General features: G+C 42.0%; 1 protein-coding gene across 2 annotated transcripts in view; it reads left to right on the top strand.

Annotated features, from left to right (window-relative positions):
• RFX7 (regulatory factor X7) overlaps nt 1-21,154 on the top strand; it is a 49,304-nt gene that overhangs the window by 18,298 nt on the left and 9,852 nt on the right. The window contains exons 2-7 of one of the 2 annotated variants that reach the window (XM_077185473.1): nt 3,308-3,341; nt 10,404-10,486; nt 11,271-11,393; nt 17,411-17,531; nt 19,317-19,397; nt 20,070-20,277. In XM_077185473.1, the coding sequence (XP_077041588.1) occupies nt 3,308-3,341; nt 10,404-10,486; nt 11,271-11,393; nt 17,411-17,531; nt 19,317-19,397; nt 20,070-20,277 (650 nt within the window). The remainder of the gene's footprint in view (nt 1-3,307; nt 3,342-10,403; nt 10,487-11,270; nt 11,394-17,410; nt 17,532-19,316; nt 19,398-20,069; nt 20,278-21,154) is intronic. The other variant, XM_077185474.1, reaches the window with a different exon arrangement.

Raw genomic sequence — 21,154 nt, 5'->3', positions numbered from 1 at the left:
GCAGCTTTTCAGGGAGCTGCCCTGTGCTGCTTCTCCAAGCACAGCCTAAGAAACCTCCTTTTCTCTGCTGTTTTATTAATTAGTAGAAGCTGGGTGCATGTTTTTGAGTGGCTGGTGGCTAGGTGACCAGAAATGGCCAGGCTCACAAGAGACAGCTACCCCCAGAATCGCAAATCTTGTCCTGGATAAAACTGCATGAAGTAGCCTGAATTAACTTTTGGATCAAGTAAGTGAATTAGTTTAACTTGAGAGGGAGACAGTCATCATGAAGAGCTGTGAAAGAGAGAGTAACACCAGCTGTGCTTCTAGGTGGGGTGAATCACAATGAGCCTCCAGGAGGGCCAGTGCTGGCTGTGGGCTTTAGGTGCAGTTTCTGAGTTTCCAATGGGCTTAGGTTCCAAACAGATTCAAATGGTTATTTTCATTAGAAAGAACATCATTCCTGCTGCTCTCCTGCAGCTGCTCATGGGTAGCAAAAATATGTGGGTAATGGCCTCCAGATGTTAGAAATGGCTCTGTGTAGGGCCTGATTCAGCCTGGTTGTTGAGATTTTTGGTTGCAGGCACTGTAATTGCAGTAGTAATTAGGTAAGGGATGCATTTGACAGGGACAGAAGCAGACTGACTTACTTACTTGTAAATGAAACTTCAGCTTTCAAAGCATGTATGTCCTGCTGGAGAAGAAGTGGGGCAAAATAAACGTGGCAGGTGTAACTGGGATGTCTGTCCCTTTGCTACCTTTGTCATTTGTCCTTCTGTCTCCTGATGTGCTGGGGATGTATCCTGCAGTGTCACCCAATGGAGTGTTTCTGTGCAGTGCTCAGGTCCATGGGAAGGTTACTCCCAGTACTGTGCCAGTCAAAGGCCTCATTCCTCAGGGTTGCCATTGCTTGACTAGGATTGCCTCTGCTGGAAGGGAAATAAGCATTTTTGTCATTAGGCACAAGCTTTATAAAATGAAGCAGCATTTACCTGTGCTCTGGTTAGGAAGAAAGAAACCTCAGTTTACCACTGACAAATTTTAAAGATGTCCTCCCAGTATACTCAAGAGCATGGAGCAGGAGATGGAAAAATTGTTTATTAAATAGAGATCACACTTACCCCCTGCTGAAGCAGTGGGACCTTTGCCTTTTAAAATGTCACAACATCTGCTTGCAGATTGGAGGACATGAACTTGACTGTCCTTTTTGTGCCACCAGTTTACAAAAGGAAACATAGTGAACTGTATTTCCTGGCCCTGTTATTGCTCCTCTGCTGCAGCTTCTCAGCGCTGTTGATCAGTGCTGTAGGAGCAGAGGTCACAACTGGAAGAGCCCGAACTAAATTTGAGAGTTTACATTTCCTGACTCAGACTGATACTTGGAGATAAAAGGACAGCTCTAGGGATCTCCTGCCCAGCTGCCTCCTGGCAACTTGCCTCTTTCTCTTTGCAAGATGTTAATGCAGATGGGCATGCTGATGCTCAGGTTGGCAGGAGGGAAGCTGTGCTGGCTGCAGTGTGCTCTCCTGCAAAGCCCAGTGCATGGTGTTGTCTGTAGGGGCTGTGTTTGGGCTGAGTTTGCTGTGTCTGTGCTCTGCATCCCCTTGCCCTCTATGCACCCTTTCTGCATAAACTGTCATGTGGAGCCATACAAGAGGTTTGGGAACAGGTGCCTGATTCCTGCTGCCTTGTAGGAGAGGCTGTTGGTCTGTAGCAGCTCAGGGACTGTGAGAGCTTGCTCAGGGTTGGAGCAGTGGTGGAGTGCAGGGTGAAGAAGTGCTGCTGGAGCAGCTGTGTCCCCATCAATTTGCTCAGCTTTGGGTCAGATGCACTGGCAACATGCAGCAGCAGCAGGTTTCCATGCTTGGTGTCCTTTGACTTTCTGGTAGGATGGTGATTTTTGATGAGTGAGATGACATTTAGGTTCCCTTCTTCAGCTGCTGCAGTATATGTGAGCATCTTTCCCAAGGCAAGGCAAAGCTTCCATATTTCCATCCTTAGCACTCCCTGTTCTTCAGAATCCCCAGCAGCTCTGCTCCTGTCTCCTCGGTGTTCCTGTCTACCCACCTGATGGCTTCTCCTACACAAAGTCAGCTGAAGTGGATGTCTGCTGTGGATCTGTTTCAGTGAACTTGTCAAATGTTCTTACCTGTTGAAAGCTTTGACTGTATTCTGTCACTGTGACCTGAGTGGTTCTTGTATGGGAAGGGCCATCAGTGTTAGCAGCCTCTACCAAACAGATTTTTAGATTTTTAGACTGTCTTGTTTCAAAGTGGAGCTGGTGTAACAAGCAGGGCAACCAAGCTCCTGCCTCTGGGCATCTGATGGAACAGCAGATGCTGGTTCCTATCACCACCAGACACCAGAGCCATTTGTTTTGCTTGTTTCTTACTTAGAGTTTTAGGAGATCCATCAGCTGCCTGACTTAGTCTGGCTTTTTTAGCACCTGTACAAAAGTAAAATAGCTTCCTTGAGATGTTTTGTTGTTTAAGGAGATTGAATTATGTTTTATTTTACTAGGAAAATAATTGCTTTCTGAACTCAAAAAAAAAAATTGTCTGATGCTTGTTCAGTACATGTTCAGGCTAATGTTTTCTGTATGGGAAACCTCCTGCTCTTCTTCAGAGCAGTGATAAAATGCTTTCAACTAATGCTGTCAGAGGAAGCATGTGAAGTGCAGCACCCTTAAGAAACACAAGAGCTGTCCATGGGTGTGTTTATAGGAAGTATAATAAGTTCCATACTGTTTGCCTGCCTTGGCACATGCACTGAGGTCATTCCTGGCATATTTCTATTGAATCCCCACCCAGTGCAGTCTTAATAAGCCAGCTGGGAGGTAGAGAGACTAACTTGGAAAAGTCCAGAGTTGCCAGTGGAATAACAGCTGTGTGCCTTGTAGCAGCTCTTTGGAAAGCTAGAAATCCATGCCTTGAAGTGGTGGGGTTTACTGAAGCATGGGGAGAAGGGGATGTTAATTGTGTTTACAGATAAACAAGTCAAATGCATTTGAATTGTGTAAGAGCTACAATAAAAATAGTGACATCCATCCTGGCTGCACTGCAGCTTGGGATAACAGCTTGGGATAATAGTTGCAATGGTATTTCATTTAAAAAATGCAGTTCTTATGTAAAAGAACAGGCAGCAAGAATTCTAGCAAGCAGTTAAATTTGGGTGACTTTCTACAGAAAAATTCCATAGACTAGCAGGATATTTCAAGTAAGATATAAAGCCTGTAGTGCAGTGATAGAAATTCTAATATGTAATGTTTTTGTCATTGATTTTAGACTAATTCAGTGTTTCTCTTCTCTCTTTCTTCCCTCACATCTAGCAAAACTGTACAATCTAAAGTGGACTGCATTTTGGTAAGTACAACTCCAGAATGCTTTTCAATATTTAATGAGCTGCAGGACCAAAATAGATGGCTCTGGAGACTGACAGCTATTATGAAGCCTTTCCTTAGCAGTATTTAAGGTACTACCACTAAATGTGATCAAAATTAGTTACCATCTCAGGTACCTTCCCAGAAATGTGCAACACTGCAGGTCCTGTTAGCTCTGCTGTGCTGCTTAAGGCTGAGAGATCATTTTTTGGAGCAGGAATTGTAAAATCTTCATCTGTGCATTAAAATAACAGGATCTAGGCAGTGATAAGAGATTATTTTTGGGAAGCTCTAGTTCAGAAAGAGGTTTTATTTGTTTTTAGTAGTGAGCGGGTTTCAAGTTTTTTTAAATCAGTCTTGAGTTCCTAAATCTTAGGACTGGAAGGGATTGCTTATCCTGACTTGCTACCTTCAGCACTTCATCCAGAAGTACCAGTGGATAAGACAAAAAAGTGTCATAGACAGCCATCTGGATCCTATCAATTAGTATGGCTGAGCTAACAGAGAATACTCTTCCAAGTCACATTATCAAAGGCTAATTCAGGTGGTACTGAATTGTCTTGCCATAAAATGTTTTAATTTATTGTTGTGTAAGATTTAAAGCTTTACTGTGTTTCAAACAAACTTTGGACCCCATTTAACCTCTGTTTAAAAGTTCTTGGATGTACCCAGTGGGAATAGGGATGCAGAATGTAATTTTTGTCCCCTTTATTGCTTATTGACATTTGTGAACACCGAGCAGGTGCCTTAAGATCTTAATTTTGTATGTGAATCTTCAGTGGTAAAAGGACAGATTGCAAAACTGCATTTGTAAAACTCTTTTAACATCAGGTAATTCTGTAGAAAAAAAATTGGAGTTGGAGTAGGTGTTTCTCTTCTTCATTGGAGAAGGAGTAAATAAGTAGGAGGCTTACCAGTCATCTACTTTTGGCAGTCTGTTTTAAGAAAATGGAATTATTCTAGGACTATTTTTGCATTAAATTCTGCAGATTTATGGACTTTGTGTACTGAGATAGGGATTATCAGTTTGTATTGAGGGTATTGGGTAGGTTTCATCCATTGGATTGGCAGAGAAGTCTTGGACACAAAGCAGTCTCCATGGTTTGGCCTGGAATGGAGCAGCAGTGTCCTGATGCTCTAATTTTCTGTTCCAGATGCCTCCTTGTCTGTCCTGCTGATGAGTTCAGAGGAGTTGTGTCAACAGTGGAAAAGCCACTCTAGGTTAGCAAAGGTAGATCTAATGCTGTTCAGGTTTAAAAAAGAAAAATCCAAGATCAGAATAGCTTGAGGAAATCAAACTTTAGCTGAATTCTGGCAAAATTGTTTCAGTGGTTTTAAGTGCTTTGGGAAGCTGTGAGCTGCAGGAGAGAATCTAAAAGCATGTTGGACTGAAAGGCTGTGGAGCTCTGAATGCCCCCTTTGGCAGCCCCAGTCACAGCCCCTGTGTGCAGAGCCACACACAGATGTTCCTGGGTTGCCAGGTTCACAGAGCTCAGCAGGGAGAGTCAGGAGGAGCAGAGGTGATGGAATAGCCTGGTGTGGAGTCACTCCCAGCAGAGGGCTGTGCAAAGCACTGAGGCTGCAGCTGCTCAAACAAGTGTCCAGAGTTACCTGCTTCAACTGTTACTCTGCACCCCTCACATCCCCACACACTGTCACTTTCTGGGAGATCATAAGAAAGTCATTGTGTGCTGTGCAATCCAAAAAAGATAATTAGCAAGAATTGTGGTGTAAACAGTCATTAAAAATTCATTATAACAGCTTTTTAACTGTAGTAAACATGTCTAGCAGTAGATTCTCTTATGATTTCACTTGTTATATTTGTAGCCACATACGAAGTGAACTTTTGAACCCGATTTTTAAAACTGTTTGCTCCATATAATCACTCAGCAAGAAGGCCATTTCTTTCCTTAGTGCTCTGCAAAGAGGTCAGTGCTGGATTGATGGGAACCAGAGCTGCTGTGGGCTGTGCTGAGGCGGTGTCTGTCAGTCCTGTGGCAGCAAAGGGGCACTTGTCTCTTGGGCCCTACAGGAGACAGGCAGAAGCTGCAGGAAGCCTTGGCAGCTGTGCTTGGCCACTGTCAGAACAAAGCTGCCATGTGTTTTTAGGGTTTGTTTGGAGTGTTTAGCACGTGAAATATGTTCCTGCTTCTGTTCAGATAAAGCATATCAAATGTGTTTATTAGCTGCTTTCTAGAATTAAAAAGGTGTTTTTAGTATTAGTTATTTTCTGTCTTGGTGATATTTCCAAGAAACCATCTGACCTAGAGTAATTCACCTTTGCTTTTTGTTTCTCTATTCTTAGAATGGGGAGATGATTGCTTGACTTCTTTGCTATTTTTAGTTCTGGTTGTTAAATAATAGATATTTGTTCTGCTGAAGTATGACAAATTTTAGGGCCTTTCTGCCAGTAGGTGCAGGTTACATTGCCATTGGCACAGCCTTTTTCACTTTGATTAGAGTATAGTTGTCTATAAATACTCAAAATGTGGACAGAAATATTAAGAGCAGTCCATGCTCTCTAAAACATTATCTTGCCTAAAGCTTGCAGAGTGCCCCTGGCCTTCAGCTCCCCTTATCCAAACTCGAGGACAGAAATAACCTGTAATTCTGCTTTCATTATGGAAATTTGAAATAGTTCAAGTTTGCATGACATTTGCACTGTGTACATTACAGAAGTAGCAGCTCTTCTGATTGTTCTTACTATATTCTTCTTCTATGTTATTTAAAGTTTGGCCTGACTAGGTAAACAATCCAGAAAAAGCACATAGTTTTTTTGTTTGGAGTTTTCCTATGGTGATCCCCTTTGACAACTTTGAAATTAAGCTTGGCTAATGTTTGTGACCTGACAGTAGATCAGCAGTCAGAGAAAACCAGAAGGAGAGAACCAACCCACCAAGGTCAGGAACCCTGAAAGATATTCTTTGATTTTGGGGATTCATATTCAGATCTCTAGGTTCTCTGTTTCAAGCAGAAACATGAATAAACTCTGTTTCCTATAGCACAGATTAGGTCCTTAACCTCATTTTATGCTGAATAAATCTTTGTCTCTTTATGCTGCAGAAACTTGCAGTGGCAAGTTAGTGTCTCCCAGAATGGAAACAGATATCAAAACCTGCTATTTTCATTTTAAAAAACCTTACCCCACATAATTTTGGTCATCCTGGTTTATTTCACAGTTGTTTATTTTGCTCAATCAAAATGCCTGTTAAAATTATAAAGAAAGTTGCATCTGTTTCAGTGAAAATCTTGTTCTAGGTCTATGTTAGGCAGCAAAAGGACAGATTCATTTGGAGCAGATCTGTGTGGTTTAATTTGTTTGCTACTTATTTTGTGCATTTCTGTAGTTACCTATCCGTATTTGGTAACTGTCAAAACAGAAATAGCAGAGATGTCTGTTCTTTTATGTGTTACTGAAAGTCTTTGCTTAGCTGTGACTTGAGGTTTTTAATTCTTTGTCCTTAGTTTTTCTGTCTCAGAATATAAGATCGTGGAGGTATTTTGAGTGCTTGATAGATTTTTGGCTAAATTGAAGCCAAGTTGTAAAAATTAGTATGAACACTGCCTGCTCCCCATCTTCTTTGAATCTTCCTTTGCTTTATAAGGTTCCAGTGGCAGGGAGTAAAGGTAATGTGTGAAGAGCAGAGTACCAGAGGCAATGCTTTGTGCTGCCTTTACACCTCAGTCCTGCAAGCACTTTAGCATGCTTGTGCATTTTTCTAATGCAACTTCAAGAAATATGATTTATAAATAGCCTTTGGAGAATTAGACCATCTTCATCTGATGTGATAGAACCAGTCAATCAAGGTCAGGATACTTCAAGCAGGATTTTTACTTAGATCCTTTTAAGTAGCAGAAAAGGATTCCCCAGACATTGCACAGGCTCTGTGGTTTTAAGAACAGCAGTAGCATGAGCTTTAACAGGCTGCACAAAGGGCAGTTTGTCCAAGGTAGTGCCAGCATCACATTCTTCCTTTTGATGCCACTCAAATGGCATCATTCCTTTTCTCTTCCACTCTAATGACCTATTTTTTCCACACTGTTGACCTATTTGGGGATTGGGGTGGGAATTTGTAGAATATTTTGTGTTCGTGTTTCTTTTTATTTATTTCCATATGCATCCAGCCTAGCACAAAGAGTAAAACAGAATGAATGAATCTTTTTCTGCTTGGTCAGTTAGTAGAGCAGCTGAAGTGCTTCTCCAATTTCCCAAATTCTGTGATTTTGACTGCGTTAAAAAATTGTAAATTCTTGATGCTTTGAACAATGGCAGTAGCAGCAACTGCAGTTATTCTGGATTCACCAGACCTTTAGCATTGAGAGCTGGTGGATGTCAGCTGAGATTGAAGAAGAGACTGTACTTACCAAGACTGTGACCAAGTTGTGAGGGTTTCAGAAATATGTAGAGAAAACAGCCTGAACAAAACACTGTTTAACAAATTTTAACTGAACAAAATGTAGTCTTTCCCAAATCTACTTGCACTGAATGTCACACTCCATCTCCTTGCTGCCACTTCTTCAGTTTTAAGATGATTTTCTCTAAATAGATTCAGTCTCATCTAATAAGCTTAGGTTTATCTAATTATCAGCCAGGTAGGATTACCTCTGTGAACTGCCTGTGACTTCTTTTAACTCTCCCATTCTGAGGAGGTCCTGCCTTCCAGGGCTTCCTTGCTACTGTTGCTGGAAGCTGAAGGGGTTGTGCAGAAAGTGCTGCCTAGGGCCAGGCCTGGAGAGGAGTGGGGTTTGAGTGCAGGCAGTGAGATAACATCACTCCAGCTGCCTCTGCCAAGGATGGGAGGCAGCTGTGATCCTCAGGCACCTCAGATGTAGGGATGCAGTTTTGTTCCTGGGAGAGTGACCACCTCACTCACATCCTTTGGAAAAGGTTCTGCTAACACAGTCCCAGTTACATTTTTCCTTTTGTTGCTGGTGTTTTTTGTTCTGTTTTTCTTTAATTAGGGGGGTTGGCAGGTAGGACCTGTGTAGCAGAGTGGCTCAGGGCCCTTCCACACAGCCCTTCCTCCTACCATGACACAGAAATGACTTCAGCTGCAGTGGGCACTGACACTACTGCAGTGTATTTTGATGAAAGGTTTAATATTTCTTCTAAGTCCTTGCCTCCTGTGTTGCACTTGGGCATAGATTTGGAAGGGAGAACTTGTCTTTCACTTCAGTGTCAGACTCATGGGGAGAGAAGGGGGGGATTTATTTTGCCTGGGGTGTTTTTGTCTCATGGATTAGTGCTTACCATGCAAGGTAATCCCACCCAGACAGTGTCCTTTGGTGTGCTGCTTGGGCTTTTGCCATTTAAAACAAAAGGAGCTAAGTTCCTTGGACAAGAGGATGTCTAATAATGAAGTACACTTTTTCCTGTTAAATTTCTGTCTTCTGAAAAATGATTAATTTTCTGTAAATTCTTTCTTTGGAGAATGTTGACTTTGCAATAATGAGCTTGCTAAAGGAAAACCCACCGATTTAAATGCTGTGATTCATACAGGAAAAACAGAATAGAGAATTTGACAAAATGCACCTATTATTAAGAAATACCTCTCTGGATACTTGGTGGTCTGAGCACCAACCACTGCTGTGTAAGCTGCTGTAGAGCCACACAGAAATTGGTGTCAGCAAATTTCAGGAGTTTGTCAGAGGAAAAAAAACCCAACCAAATGTTGTGGTTTGCTGCAGCTTATAAAAGCAGCACATGCAGTGTCTGTTACCTGTGTGCTGCTGGAAGGGTTTCTCTTGGCTCTGGGCAGCTCTGTGCCATCGCTGGTGTGTGCAGCCGTCCTGGGGTGGGGTTTGCTGGCTGGGATTATTGGGACCCTGTGCTTTCCCTGCACACCCTGTCCCACCAGTCCTTGTGCAGGGGCTGGGTCAGGGAGGAGGAAGTGGAACCTCCTCTTTCATGTGCTGCTCTCAGTTTTGTGCCAGCAAGGTTGGTCTGGACATGGCTGGGTCTGGCAGGGAGCCCCAGTTTGAAGAGAAGTTTAGGATTCTGGTTTCCCCACTCCCCATTCTGCTCGCTGCTGAAGTGAGCCAGGTCTCACTGCATGTTGGTCCCTTCGCTTTTCTTTCCCTTCTGGAAGATGTTACATTGGAGTAAGACACCAGTAAAGACAAGGAGAATTAGCAGTAATCCAGAAGCTGTATTCTGACTTCAAAAAGGATCCTGTGAGTCTCCAACTCTGTACTGATGATGCACCAGCTCAGGCAGTGCTTCTGTAGCATCTTCCCAAAGGAAACCTCCTGTGCTTCCTGCTGCATGGCTTTCCTTGCATTGCTTTTGAGCAGGCCCTGAGCAGCTTATCACAGCTGATTTTCCTTCTCTTGCTAAGTCCATGCACTGGTTTCAGATGACCCAAAGCTGATCTCTGTGTAGCAATCACTGGCTGCATACACCAGGTAAAACTCCCCCTCGTGTCTGATCCTCAGCTGGTATTTCTGGAGGAGGAGTCTGGCATAACTGAGATGGATGTTCACTGAAGGGCTTGTGTGCAGTAACAGTTTCAATAAGTGATTTCCAAAGGAAACAAAAAAGTACATATGTACATAGGTTTTTAAATGGCTTATGAAAGTCTATGAGTGGATAGATATTCTTACTGAATAGAGTGGATTGCAGGGTCACATCTGGCATTCTGTGCTGTTACAGCATAGGTGGTTGTGATTCTGCTTTCTCAGAGGTGCTTCTTGCATGCTCTGACAGGATCAGGTGTTCATGTTACATGTCTGGTTACAGAAACAATCCATTGTTAACATTTTTCCAGATTCTGCTTTTATTGCATGTGAATTTTGTAATTGTAACAAGTGTTTTCTGGTGGGTGAGGATGTGCAAATAAAATAGGAAATCACATTTCTAGTCATGCTGTGCTCACAGTCTTGTTCTTTCACATAAATAAATATATTCTTGCTTGAAATTATATTATTTAGGAATATACTGTCAGATAACAGTTTTTAGCTGTCAAGCTCAACTATTCTTACTTGCTTTTTCCTCTCCTACCTCTCTCCCCCTTTTTTTTTTCCTAAACCAAAACACCTTATTTAGCAAGAAGTTGAGAAGTTTACAGACCTAGAGAAACTCTACCTCTACCTTCAGCTGCCTTCGGGTCCCAACAATGGAGACAAAAGGTATGTGTGTGTGTGTAAAGGTGAGCAGCGAGTACTGAAAACTTGCTTTACTTCCTGTGGCACTTAACTGCTGAGGAATCATTCACATCATGTTGGTAGCAGAAGCAACCTTTATTAAACATTAAGTACTCTTTTTTCCCTGAAGATCAGATGTTGCGTTTTTTTTAAACTTTAGAGTATTTTATTGCATGAAAAGCTTGTGATTATAAATATCCTGAAATGAAAGAGTCATCAGAGAAAGTGTTTCACAGTCTGTGTAATTGTTCCTATACTGTTTATGTATGAAGTCATAAAATAGCAACACCAATGTGATGGTGGGTGAAAAAAAAACTGATGGTATTTCTGGTAACACTCGTTTGACTAAAGGAAGTTCTAGAAAACCAGCCTGCAGATCAGTGTTGCAAAATAAACCTCTTCCCAGCAGGATGGTTATAGCAGGCAGATCCTATAGGAAGCACACTGAGTATCTCCTGGGAAAACTGGGTGTTCCCAAAGGACATCTGGCAAACTCAGTGGGCAAAAGCTTAGAGGTGGCCAGTAAGGAATAATAAATTTAAGAGTCACTGTGTACTCGCAGCTGTGTATCAGTCAAGAACTGGAGTGTGGAGTCTGTTAAATTGTGGATGAAAGAGGGAGGAACTGCTGCTCAGGGCTCAAGGAGTAGGTGAATCCATGAGGTGCAGGAGGCGCTCTGTGTGTGGTGTCTCTCCACCTGTATAAGCAGACAATCATGAAGTCCTCCCTAGAGCCATGTGCTGATGAGCCCTGCTGGTTGTCTCTGCAGTGATCAGCTGTCCATGTCGTCCAGCCGTGCCCAGCAGATGCACGCCTTCTCCTGGATACGCAACACCCTGGAGGAGCACCCCGAGACGTCCCTGCCCAAGCAGGAGGTGTATGATGAGTACAAGTGAGTGCCCTGTGTGCTGCTCTAGCTACTGCAGTGCTCTGTGACTCTGCAGGTACCCCAGTGCTGTGTGGGACATGTGATGGACCATGCTGCTGTACATGAGAAACTCTGCAGGTACCCCACTGCTGTGTGGGACATGTGATGGACCATGCTGCTGTACCTGAGAGTGCAGTAGCTGCTCTGTGGCAAACTCTATTCATTACTACTGCCCCTGGAAATAAGACCGTGATGTTTAAATTGTGCATTACATGTACAGTTGCTGAAGGAAAGGTACAAGTATTTCTTAACAAGTGAAGATCAGTGTCAGGTGAATGAATGAATATTTGGCTTGTTTTGTGCAGTGGCACGGGTAAAAAGCAGCAGTTACTATCTTACAATATGTGTTGGTCTGCTTGTTCACATACCTATATGACTGCCTTAACAAGGGTGAGGGGTTGAATTGTTGCCCATAGATGCAGCTGTTTTGCACATATGATCTTGCCCATCGCACCTTTCTTTCCAGAATGATGCATAAATGTTGGACCTTCCTGCAGCAAACCTGATTTCTACAGAGGCACAATATATCTGAATATGTATGAAACCAGTAACCAAGGCCACTGTGAGTCTGTGTTGTCAAGTCTCAAAGCCACCATGTAATGAGAAAACGATTAGAAGCAAGGGAGAGGGAGCTGTGTGATGAAAGTTGGATTTGAATTCATTTACAGAACATACCCCATGGGGGAGGGGGAAAGAAATAATCATCCTCAGCCCAGTTGCCTGAAGCTGAATAACAGATTTATGATCTAGTATGAATATTTCCATAATCTGAACGATTACTGTAATTTGCAGGGAGCCGAATCCCTTCACCTCCTAAGTGCCTACAGGATTCACCCCATAGTAATTGTTATTGCAGGGCTGCCTTCTGCAAATGCCTCCTTTTAATGAACTCTCTGTGCTGAAGTGTTTTACCGTGCTGGAGCTGAAGCACGGCGGCAGTGGGGCTGGTAAACAAGCACACACCTATTTGTGAGCTCTGCAGGGCCGGGGCGGTGCCGCAGCCGGGCAGTGCAGCCAATGGCACAGACACAGCACAGCGGCCAATCCCCGCGCAGCAGCGCCCGCGCACACACAGCAACAGCGGCAGCTGCTGTGCACCACAGAGATGATGGGAGCCTTATTCTTAAATATATTTCTTATTTAATAATTTATGGCCTGCTTCAGCAACAAATCTGCTTGGCTTCCATGCTGTGCCAAGCTGCAGATGCCCGGAAATATCATCATCTACAGATTGTGGAGTGTGAAATTTGGATGGCTTTGTATGTAGCTGCATCAAGTATTTGTGTATTGTATTTTTTTCCCTAACAAAATAAGGGTGGTAAGCAAATATTCAGGAAAATATCAAATGTTTGGAATCTGTTCTCCTTTGAAAGCTTCTGTTCTGTTTTTAAAACATTCAGTTGCTTTGAATATTTTCATGAGCTATTCTTACACACAAAAGGAGAAGTAGTCTTGGAGTGGGACATGGGGAACAGGCATATAAATATGTGAGTTAGTTTTGATATGTCCTTTTTCTTTACCTAAGGGTGCTAAGACCTCACAAAACTCAGTTCTCTTATATTAACCAGTTACCATTTCTCTCTTCTGTGTGCAGAGATGGATCTTGCATGAGCTCACATAAGCAAGCTTATGCACTCTGCATGTGTAAATCAAAAATGCCAGGCTTCAGAAGACTGCTGCATCATACCAGCATCTTTGTTCCTGCCATAAATTTTGGTCAAAATAAATCTTGCAGAACTACCAGCCGTCTGCATCACCTTCCATTTTTTTTCTATGAAGAGGGAATGACAGAAGCTTGCACTGCACAAGAGTTCACCATTGGCACATGCTGATAGTGTTTTCAGCTCCTCCACATTTCAGTAGCCCCTTCTCACTGTGCTTATTCAATACAGTGACTCTTCTTTCTGTTTTGTTACTCTTCAATTTAAGTGTGAATTCATGTTTCTAACTGGATAAAAGTGAATGGATTCATCTTTCTTTTGAAAGGAGTAAAATAAATTAAAAATGCATCACAATATAAGGCAGTAGCACTTGGGAAGGCTAGAGCTTGCAGCTGAATTTTAGAAAGGAGGTAGATGGGAGCTGGTTCACCTCTTGTTGGTGCTGTGATCCTCCTTGTACTGACAGAATGCATTGAGTTGTAAGAGGCTGGGTTTCTGTCAGGTGCTCAAAGTTCTTCTGCCACCTTCCTTTGTGGGCAAACAGGCTGGAAAGGATGGGAGCTCAAGGGGAGGTGCCCAGCACGTTATCCAGCCTGCAGTCAATGGATGCTGCTTCCCATTAGACCCTTTCAGTGTTTTCATGTAAGTCAATTTTACTTGGGTATCTTGTCCCTATTAGAAAACATCCTCCTGCACACAGCCATGTGTAGATTTAGCTGAGTTTAGAGAATTAAGATTTCAAATCTAAATGCAGTCCTGCAGTACTTATGCAGGCAAAATCCTTACTTGCCCACAAAATGATTTGTTGAGCCTTCAGTAAACACTTGAGTCTTCTTATCTTACTTCTACTGCTGTGATGCAAGGGATGAAAGTCATTCATATTTAAGTTTGGTGTCCTGAAGATTCACTTGATACACTTAATATGGATTAGGAGGTCTTTGAGTCATCCTGTATCTCTTTCCTTTAGTCTGTAAATCATTAATCCTTGCTTTACTGGCTGCTAGGCCACTGGGTGCCACCTGATGCATAGATTATATGCACTAAGTGTTAAGAATATTAACCAACAAGTTAGAAGAATATTCAGAAGCTAACACAGAAGAGGGCAGTAGGTATAGGTATACCATGTCTGTTGAACACATCAAGGACACAAGGTACATACTAATCTTGTTGGGTAGTGCTTAGCCAGGGTTTTTATATAAAATTCCCTGATAGGAATAGGATGGGACCTATTGTGTTGCAAAGTCTAGTCCCATGTCATAAGCAACTACCTATAGAATTCCTTTGAAAGCCAATCAAACTCCTCTTAAAGCAGTTGTTTCTCACTTCTGCTGCTGCTCCTGGGAGTCTGACCTGCAATTTCATTTCTCTAGTGGTTTTCAGACATCTGGTTTCCATCCTACCTGATTATAAGGACTCATTCATGTGCTAGCATTATTTGTCAGCCTAATGAGAGCCTACATCTTTCTGAGGTTCTTGACTCTAACCTGTTTTTGGATACCAGTTGTGTTGGAGGTTGGATAAACCAAGAACTCTATTTTGTTTCATTCTATATGTTCTTTATCATTTGCTATTCATGCTGTTTTTTCTGCCCAGGAAGCTGTGTAAGCTGGGCTGCATAGCCTCTCTTCATCAGCTTTTTGGTTAATTTTTTGGGTGTTTTAATCCAGTGTATTTTATGGCTGGAGTACATTCAATTTGAAGATTTTACCCAAAAGAAAAGCCTTTTCTGCTTATCATGATGGGGAGCTCTGTACAAAGGAACAAAGCAACCACGTGTCCGTTGTCATTCCTGTCTCTGCCCAGACCTTCCCTCCCCCCCTCTGTTTCTCACCCACCCTTCAAAGAGCAAAACAGCTCCTGGGCTCAGCCATGTGCCAAGAGTGCAAGGAGCAGAGAGAAGAGCTTCAGGGGAGAGACTCCTGCTATGTCCTGTCAAGTCAATGAGAGACCACAGATGGACATGGAGGGTTCTCCGCCAAGCCAGGAGGGGGAAGGGCCATGGAGGATGATCTGTCTGAAGGCTGAAATTCCCTGATAGTACTGATAGCTCAGAATTTACAGGCTTGCAGGAGATTCCACTGAGGATATGAGGGGACCATTTAGACTCTATGTTCTTGCTGCTAGCAAGTGATTGTCTTACAGCAAATGTGCTAGACTTGAGGAATGGATAATTTTATTCCCTTTTAATTTATTTCATTTCTCTTAAGGGGGAAATAATTTTAATTTTGAAGTTAATAGTAGGTCCCTAATCCTGGTGTTTTGCTAGCTTGTTTTTTTGGGTTTTTTTACTTAATTTTGCTGACATTGTTGAGTTTCAATCAAAGATACTACTGTCTATAGAGAAATTTGGAGAGTCCTTCTTTGAATGGTATTTGAGATTTGAAGTTGTAATCAGCATCAGTAAGCAACAAAGACCCTCCATTCAGGAATTTTCAGACTGAAGTTTGAATCCATGGAGGCCTGGCAAGATGCAAGGGACAAAAAGCACACAGAGATCTATTTATTAAACATGGAGCAATGTCTGATTCCTATGAGGGTACTGTTAAGGCAGCAAAGAATTCCTTTGTAATAACTTCAAAGGGACATATAGAAACCAGCTTCTGTGAGTGACATATGTTGAAATGAAATGTGTTGGTATATAAATTGGATATAAAGCTTCCTGATATTCCACAGAAACTAGACTGATGTCTGACTGTGTACCTACCAGTTGTAGGCATTGTCTCCTGGTTTGGATGTGGTGGGGAGGCTCTGCGGGGAGTGTCAGCACCTAGGAGTGTAAATGTTGCTGTTTGTCTTCATGAAAATCATTAAATGTGTGGTGGTGCTTTCCAAGTGGAGGATACCAACATACAGCCAGGGTGAAAGCAGCAGATACTTGCTCTGTAGTAACCAATATTTTTACTGAGAAAGTAAAGGTAGTGGGAGTATCTCAAGTAATACACAGAGCTTTCTACAAAGCTACAACTTGAAGAGAAGACATTTTGACTGGCCTGCTTGGATGCAGACACTGTTACTAGGTGATGCTGGTGGTGAAGCATCTGTTTCCTTCTGCTGCTTTTGCTTTGCATCTGCCTGACTTTCTGGGCTTGGTTTGTGTGTGTACCTGATTAGAGACAACTGTGGGCTGTGAAGTCATTGTTTCTCTGCACTCTTGCTGGTAACCACACTGATCAGGTACACCTTTCCAGAGGCAGGTTGGGTTTGTGTATTGCTGATAGGACTTCTCACAGGAAAGGAGGGCGTTGCTGTCTCGTGTTGACGATGTGGCTGGTGGCAGTCTCACTGAGAAGGTTTTATACTGGTGCATTTTAGGCCACAGCTCATCTGTGCAACAGTGCAGGGAGTTGCTGTCTTTGTGCAACCTTATACACTTCCAAAGCAGGTCCTGGTTTCCTCTGCTTTATGTTTCTGATTTTCCAGAACATTCACCTTTTGCAGCAAAATCAATAATTCTTGTTCTCTGCCTCAAGAATGTATTTTTTTAAATGTCTCATATGCCAAAACAGAATTCCTTTTGCTGTTTTTGAGAACTGAAGACAGGTAACAGTGGCCATTTTACTAGAACAAGTAAAGATGGCAAAAAAATTACATTTTGTTTCTTTATTGCCCTTATATATTGCCCTATATCTTCTCAGGTTGTATACTGAGCTGCATGATGCTCCTCATTTGCAGCAGTTGGAATCTCTGTTAATTTAGGACTGTTAAATAGGGTTGTCTATAATCAAGCAGCTCTCAGAGTTCAATAGAGCCACAGTTGTAGGAGGACTGGGTCCTCAATATGTCCTTATGTTACACCTATAAAGCTGGTTCCCTGGTAAGACATCTTTTTAAGTTTAGTTCTGTTGAGGTCTGTTAAATAGAAGTTGTATATGCAAAATCTTTCTCTGGACACTGACACATCTCTTACCTACTGCTTCTCAAATATTCCTGCAGGCCTTAGCACACTCAAGCTGTGCTTCTGGCTGGAACAGGGTCTCTGCTTTATGATGTCCTGAAATACGTGAATTGAAACATATGCTTCAAACTGAGACGTGGAGTAAATCTCAGCTGTGCTCTAGATAGTGCCACTGCTTGTTATGTCTCCACATGACTTGTCTTTGAACTCAGTAGAGAACAAGGCAAAAACTATGATATTAATAGCTCTGTTTATACATTTTTAATGCATTCAATTCGTTGTGGATGGCTTCATTAATGTTAAATGTGGTTCTAAATATGGACGGGGATAAGTGTTTTCTTTTGAAAACCTTTGGAGTCTGGCATGTAGGCTGGCCTCTTGCATTAACTATGATTCCATTCACGCTTTCTTTCTCTTTGTTGCAGGAGCTATTGTGACAATCTTGGCTACCACCCATTAAGTGCTGCTGACTTTGGAAAGATCATGAAAAATGTCTTTCCAAATATGAAGGCCCGTCGTCTAGGCACAAGAGGCAAATCAAAATATCCTTTGCTAGAACGCTTCTCTAACTTGTTCTACTCTTGCCTGGTGAACATCTGTCGTTGTGGCTTAACTACCAGCTAAATGTAGAAGTAATGTTGAATAAAAAATGCCGACACTTTTCCAACGTTCTTTAAAAATTATTAGTTGCAGTAGTGTTAGGTTGCAAGATATAACTTTGGAAACAAGTATTTAAATTTAGGTTCTGACACTTAGTTGTCACAGCAGCAAGGCATCAAAAAAGTTTTATAATTTAGTGCAAAGAGAGATATTGGAATAAAGGAACCAAAACTGTAAGTGATTTTCAAGCCAGTTTTTTCATCAGTCAGAATTGTTTCTTTTCTGAGCTGAGAATTGTACCTTCCCATGAGAGCCCTTAGAAGCCATGGTGAAGTAATGTCCTACCTGCTGCATTCCCCAGGGCTGGCTCTCGCTGCATCCTGACGTGCTGGGTGGGCAAAGCCCCTGCAGTAAGCGGGGGAGGGAGAGCATGAAAAGGCTAAAAGGCATTGAGGTGCTGCTAGGCCCTAATTAAAACCCACTCAGAAGAAGTAACAGTCATGATACGGATGTGCTGTGATAATGGCCTTTGCCAGGTCTCACTTGAAACGTGCACTTAGACAATTAAATGCTAGCAGGCAGCCCAGAATTGCTTGTCTTCCATTGAAAAAACCTTCCATGCTGCAGCAAATGGAGTTTTGTGTCAGTTAAACTGTTTCATAAAATACAGAGTTGGATTATCTGGCAGTGAAATCTGAAACTTAGTGCTCATGCTTGGATAGAGCTAGAGAAGTGTTAAGGAAGAGCTCATACAATGTAATTGTAGCTTGACCCAGGGGATCTCTTTAAGTTCTATTTCCAATGTTTCTAATTCAGAATGATTAAAATGTGACCTTGTCTCACACCTACCATAATTCCCAGGCTCCTTAGGTTTCTTTTACTGTAATTATGCTCCATTCAGGTTAATGCAAGCAATTGCAAACTACATGGCCTAGGAAAGAATGCAGACATGTTTACAGAATGTGAAAAACTAGTGATCCTGGAAAGGACTTGTGTATCATGGAGAAAAGGCACTGTGTGTGAACTCCCAGACTGATGCTGTGGAGAGGAAAGAAAAGGCTGATTTGATTTTTAGCCCTATAAACAAGTGAGTACAGATAATAAAGGGAGCATATTTTTGTGTACCGATTTGATGAGATCAGTGTAAGAAAAAGTCTGGGTCTTTATATTTTCACAGAAAAATTATCATGGATGAGGAGAGAGTGCCTCAAAAATAGTGTGAAATCTTAGGAAGAAATGCATTAATTGGGCACTTTATTTTGTCCTGGGAAACTTCAGTTTGAGGAAGTCCTTCAGGACAAGGAAACAAAGCAGAACCTAAGTTCGAGAACGCATTTTTTAATAGTGATTAACTTCTTTCTTTTTTTATTAATCCTCCCATCTTGTTTTAGAAAGAGAGTTTAGTCAAAATTTATGTTAATGATTTGAATATTGAGTAGCTAATTGAAGCTGCCTGGAATGGTTCATTGCTTGTTCTAAGTCATCAGATGAAATTAATCATACCCAGCATCTCTGCATGGATTGAGAAACCCAATGACCTGGCCAAGAATGCAGCCATTGATGGACTTTTGATTCTGACTGGCTGTGAGATCATGCTAATGACAGGAATTCTTAGTTCTGTGTTGAGTTTGCTTTTGAAGCTTATGAGGGTTATCAGAGGAATTACTGCTCTTCTCCCCTATCCCCCAGCTAACAAGCAGACAATGTAGACCTTAATTGTTGTTCACATATTGCTACAGTGGACTGAGGAAGAAGGCTTTTGTGCATATGCCAACACTGCCCAACCTTGACTTTCATAAAACTGGAGATGGGGTATGCTATATATTTGCTTATTTATATCTATTTCTGCAAGTTAGCATTTATTATGCTGTTTTTCTGTCAGAACTTTTCAAAACAAAGTGAAGATCTATGCAGCTTTTAAGATTTTTCTTTATGATTCTTATATTCTGAATCATTGTTTAATGTTTTTTTCTGTGAAGTTCATGATGAATTGCAATACTCTTAAACTAATTTAGGAGGTGAGGTAGACATCTACAGTGTTCCTATCTACCATATACATATTTTAAACTCTGATTCTGTTTTGCTCTTACTGTATGTTTTTTAAAGTCAGTGCTAGGGAAGAGATACCCCCAGTGAAAGAAGCAGTTCCTGGTTAATAGTGACTGCTGAGTTGACAAGACTCTGGATACCAGGGAAATGAATTGTCGGTGTACCAAATATTAGGATTCTGTCTGTGATTTTCTTCCAGAAATGTCAATTCCATATAATGCCTTTGGGAACAACCCACAGATTATCGTTAAGGCATTTAATTTTGAAAGATACTGATGTTCTGATCTCATTCTCATAATTTCATGTAAAACTATGAACACACTACTCCAACTTCTGGCGTGATTCAGATAATAATTTGCTTTCTAGTTTTGTTTTCATGCCTTAATGACCCTTGTTAATGTAAGTAACCTTTCCTCCTTTGTTTGTTTGGTTTAGTTGGATGGAGCAGAGCCGTCGGGGCAGCTGCAAAGTGCCGATGAGGAAGTGGTGTCTGCAGCCTGCCGCCTTGTTTGTGAATGGGCCCAGAAAGTGCTGAGCCAGCCCTTTGATACAGTCTTGGAACTGGCTCGTTTCCTTGTCAAAAGTCACTATATTGGTACTAAGTCAATGGCAGCTTTAACAGTAATGGCAGGGGCACCAGCAGGTAATGAGATAATGCTGAATGGTGAAATGGGGGATCTTCCTGCAGAGAGTAGTAACAGCTTGGTTTGAGAAAGCACTTCTCTTCAGGGCAAACTTTAACACTGACTCTGAGCAGTCAGCATTCATCTATGTGATTTTAGACACATTGCTGAAAATTACTGTTCTTGCTAGTAGTCTGGGTAAAGATCTGAAAATCAGCACTGGTCTCAGGTTTAGGTGGTGATCCTCCCATTTCTCTGGTGAGGATCCTAGTCTTTTAAAGCACTTCAGGGTGTGTGAGTAATTGTGCTGAACTTACATACTTGGCTGGAACAGGAGTTTGGTGCTATTACAGTGCTGGTTTGTCGATAGACTGCTGGTGTAGCTGTGTTTCTGTCTGCTAATTTGCCCTAGTTTGGAAACAATTTTCTGTCAAGAGCAGATTTGTTGATGTGGTTTGTTTCCTTCTGCATGCTCGAAATCAGTCACTTAATCATTTAGTGTGTTTTGGTGACTGTGGATAAAGTAAATTACAAAAATAAAGGATGAGAAGGGAAATGCAGGTGCACAACATGCCCCCAGACTTGCCTCTGAGAAGTTCTGACTAGGCCTATCAAGCTAAATAGGCTTGTCTTCAGATCAAGGCCAACCTCTTGAGACAGAATGGAAAGCGGTGTTCAGGTGATCCCCTTTGGGATCATGCTGTTTTTCCTTCCAGCTCTCTTTCCTTTATTCCAGCTTGGACCTGACAGGGGGCATGGTGGGTTTTGCTGCTTGTGTGCTGCATTGTGACCTAACACCTTGGCTGCATTGGTCCTGCTTGCCATGCTGCTGGAAGGGGCACTCAGTGTATGGACAGCTCTTCAGCTCATGGAGCTTCCCCTCCTCACTTCCTTCAA

This window comes from Agelaius phoeniceus, chromosome 13 (genome assembly GCF_051311805.1).
Source record: "Agelaius phoeniceus isolate bAgePho1 chromosome 13, bAgePho1.hap1, whole genome shotgun sequence".
In the NCBI taxonomy this organism is placed as follows: Eukaryota; Metazoa; Chordata; class Aves; order Passeriformes; family Icteridae; genus Agelaius; species Agelaius phoeniceus.
This window is presented reverse-complemented; position numbering and strand designations above follow the sequence as displayed.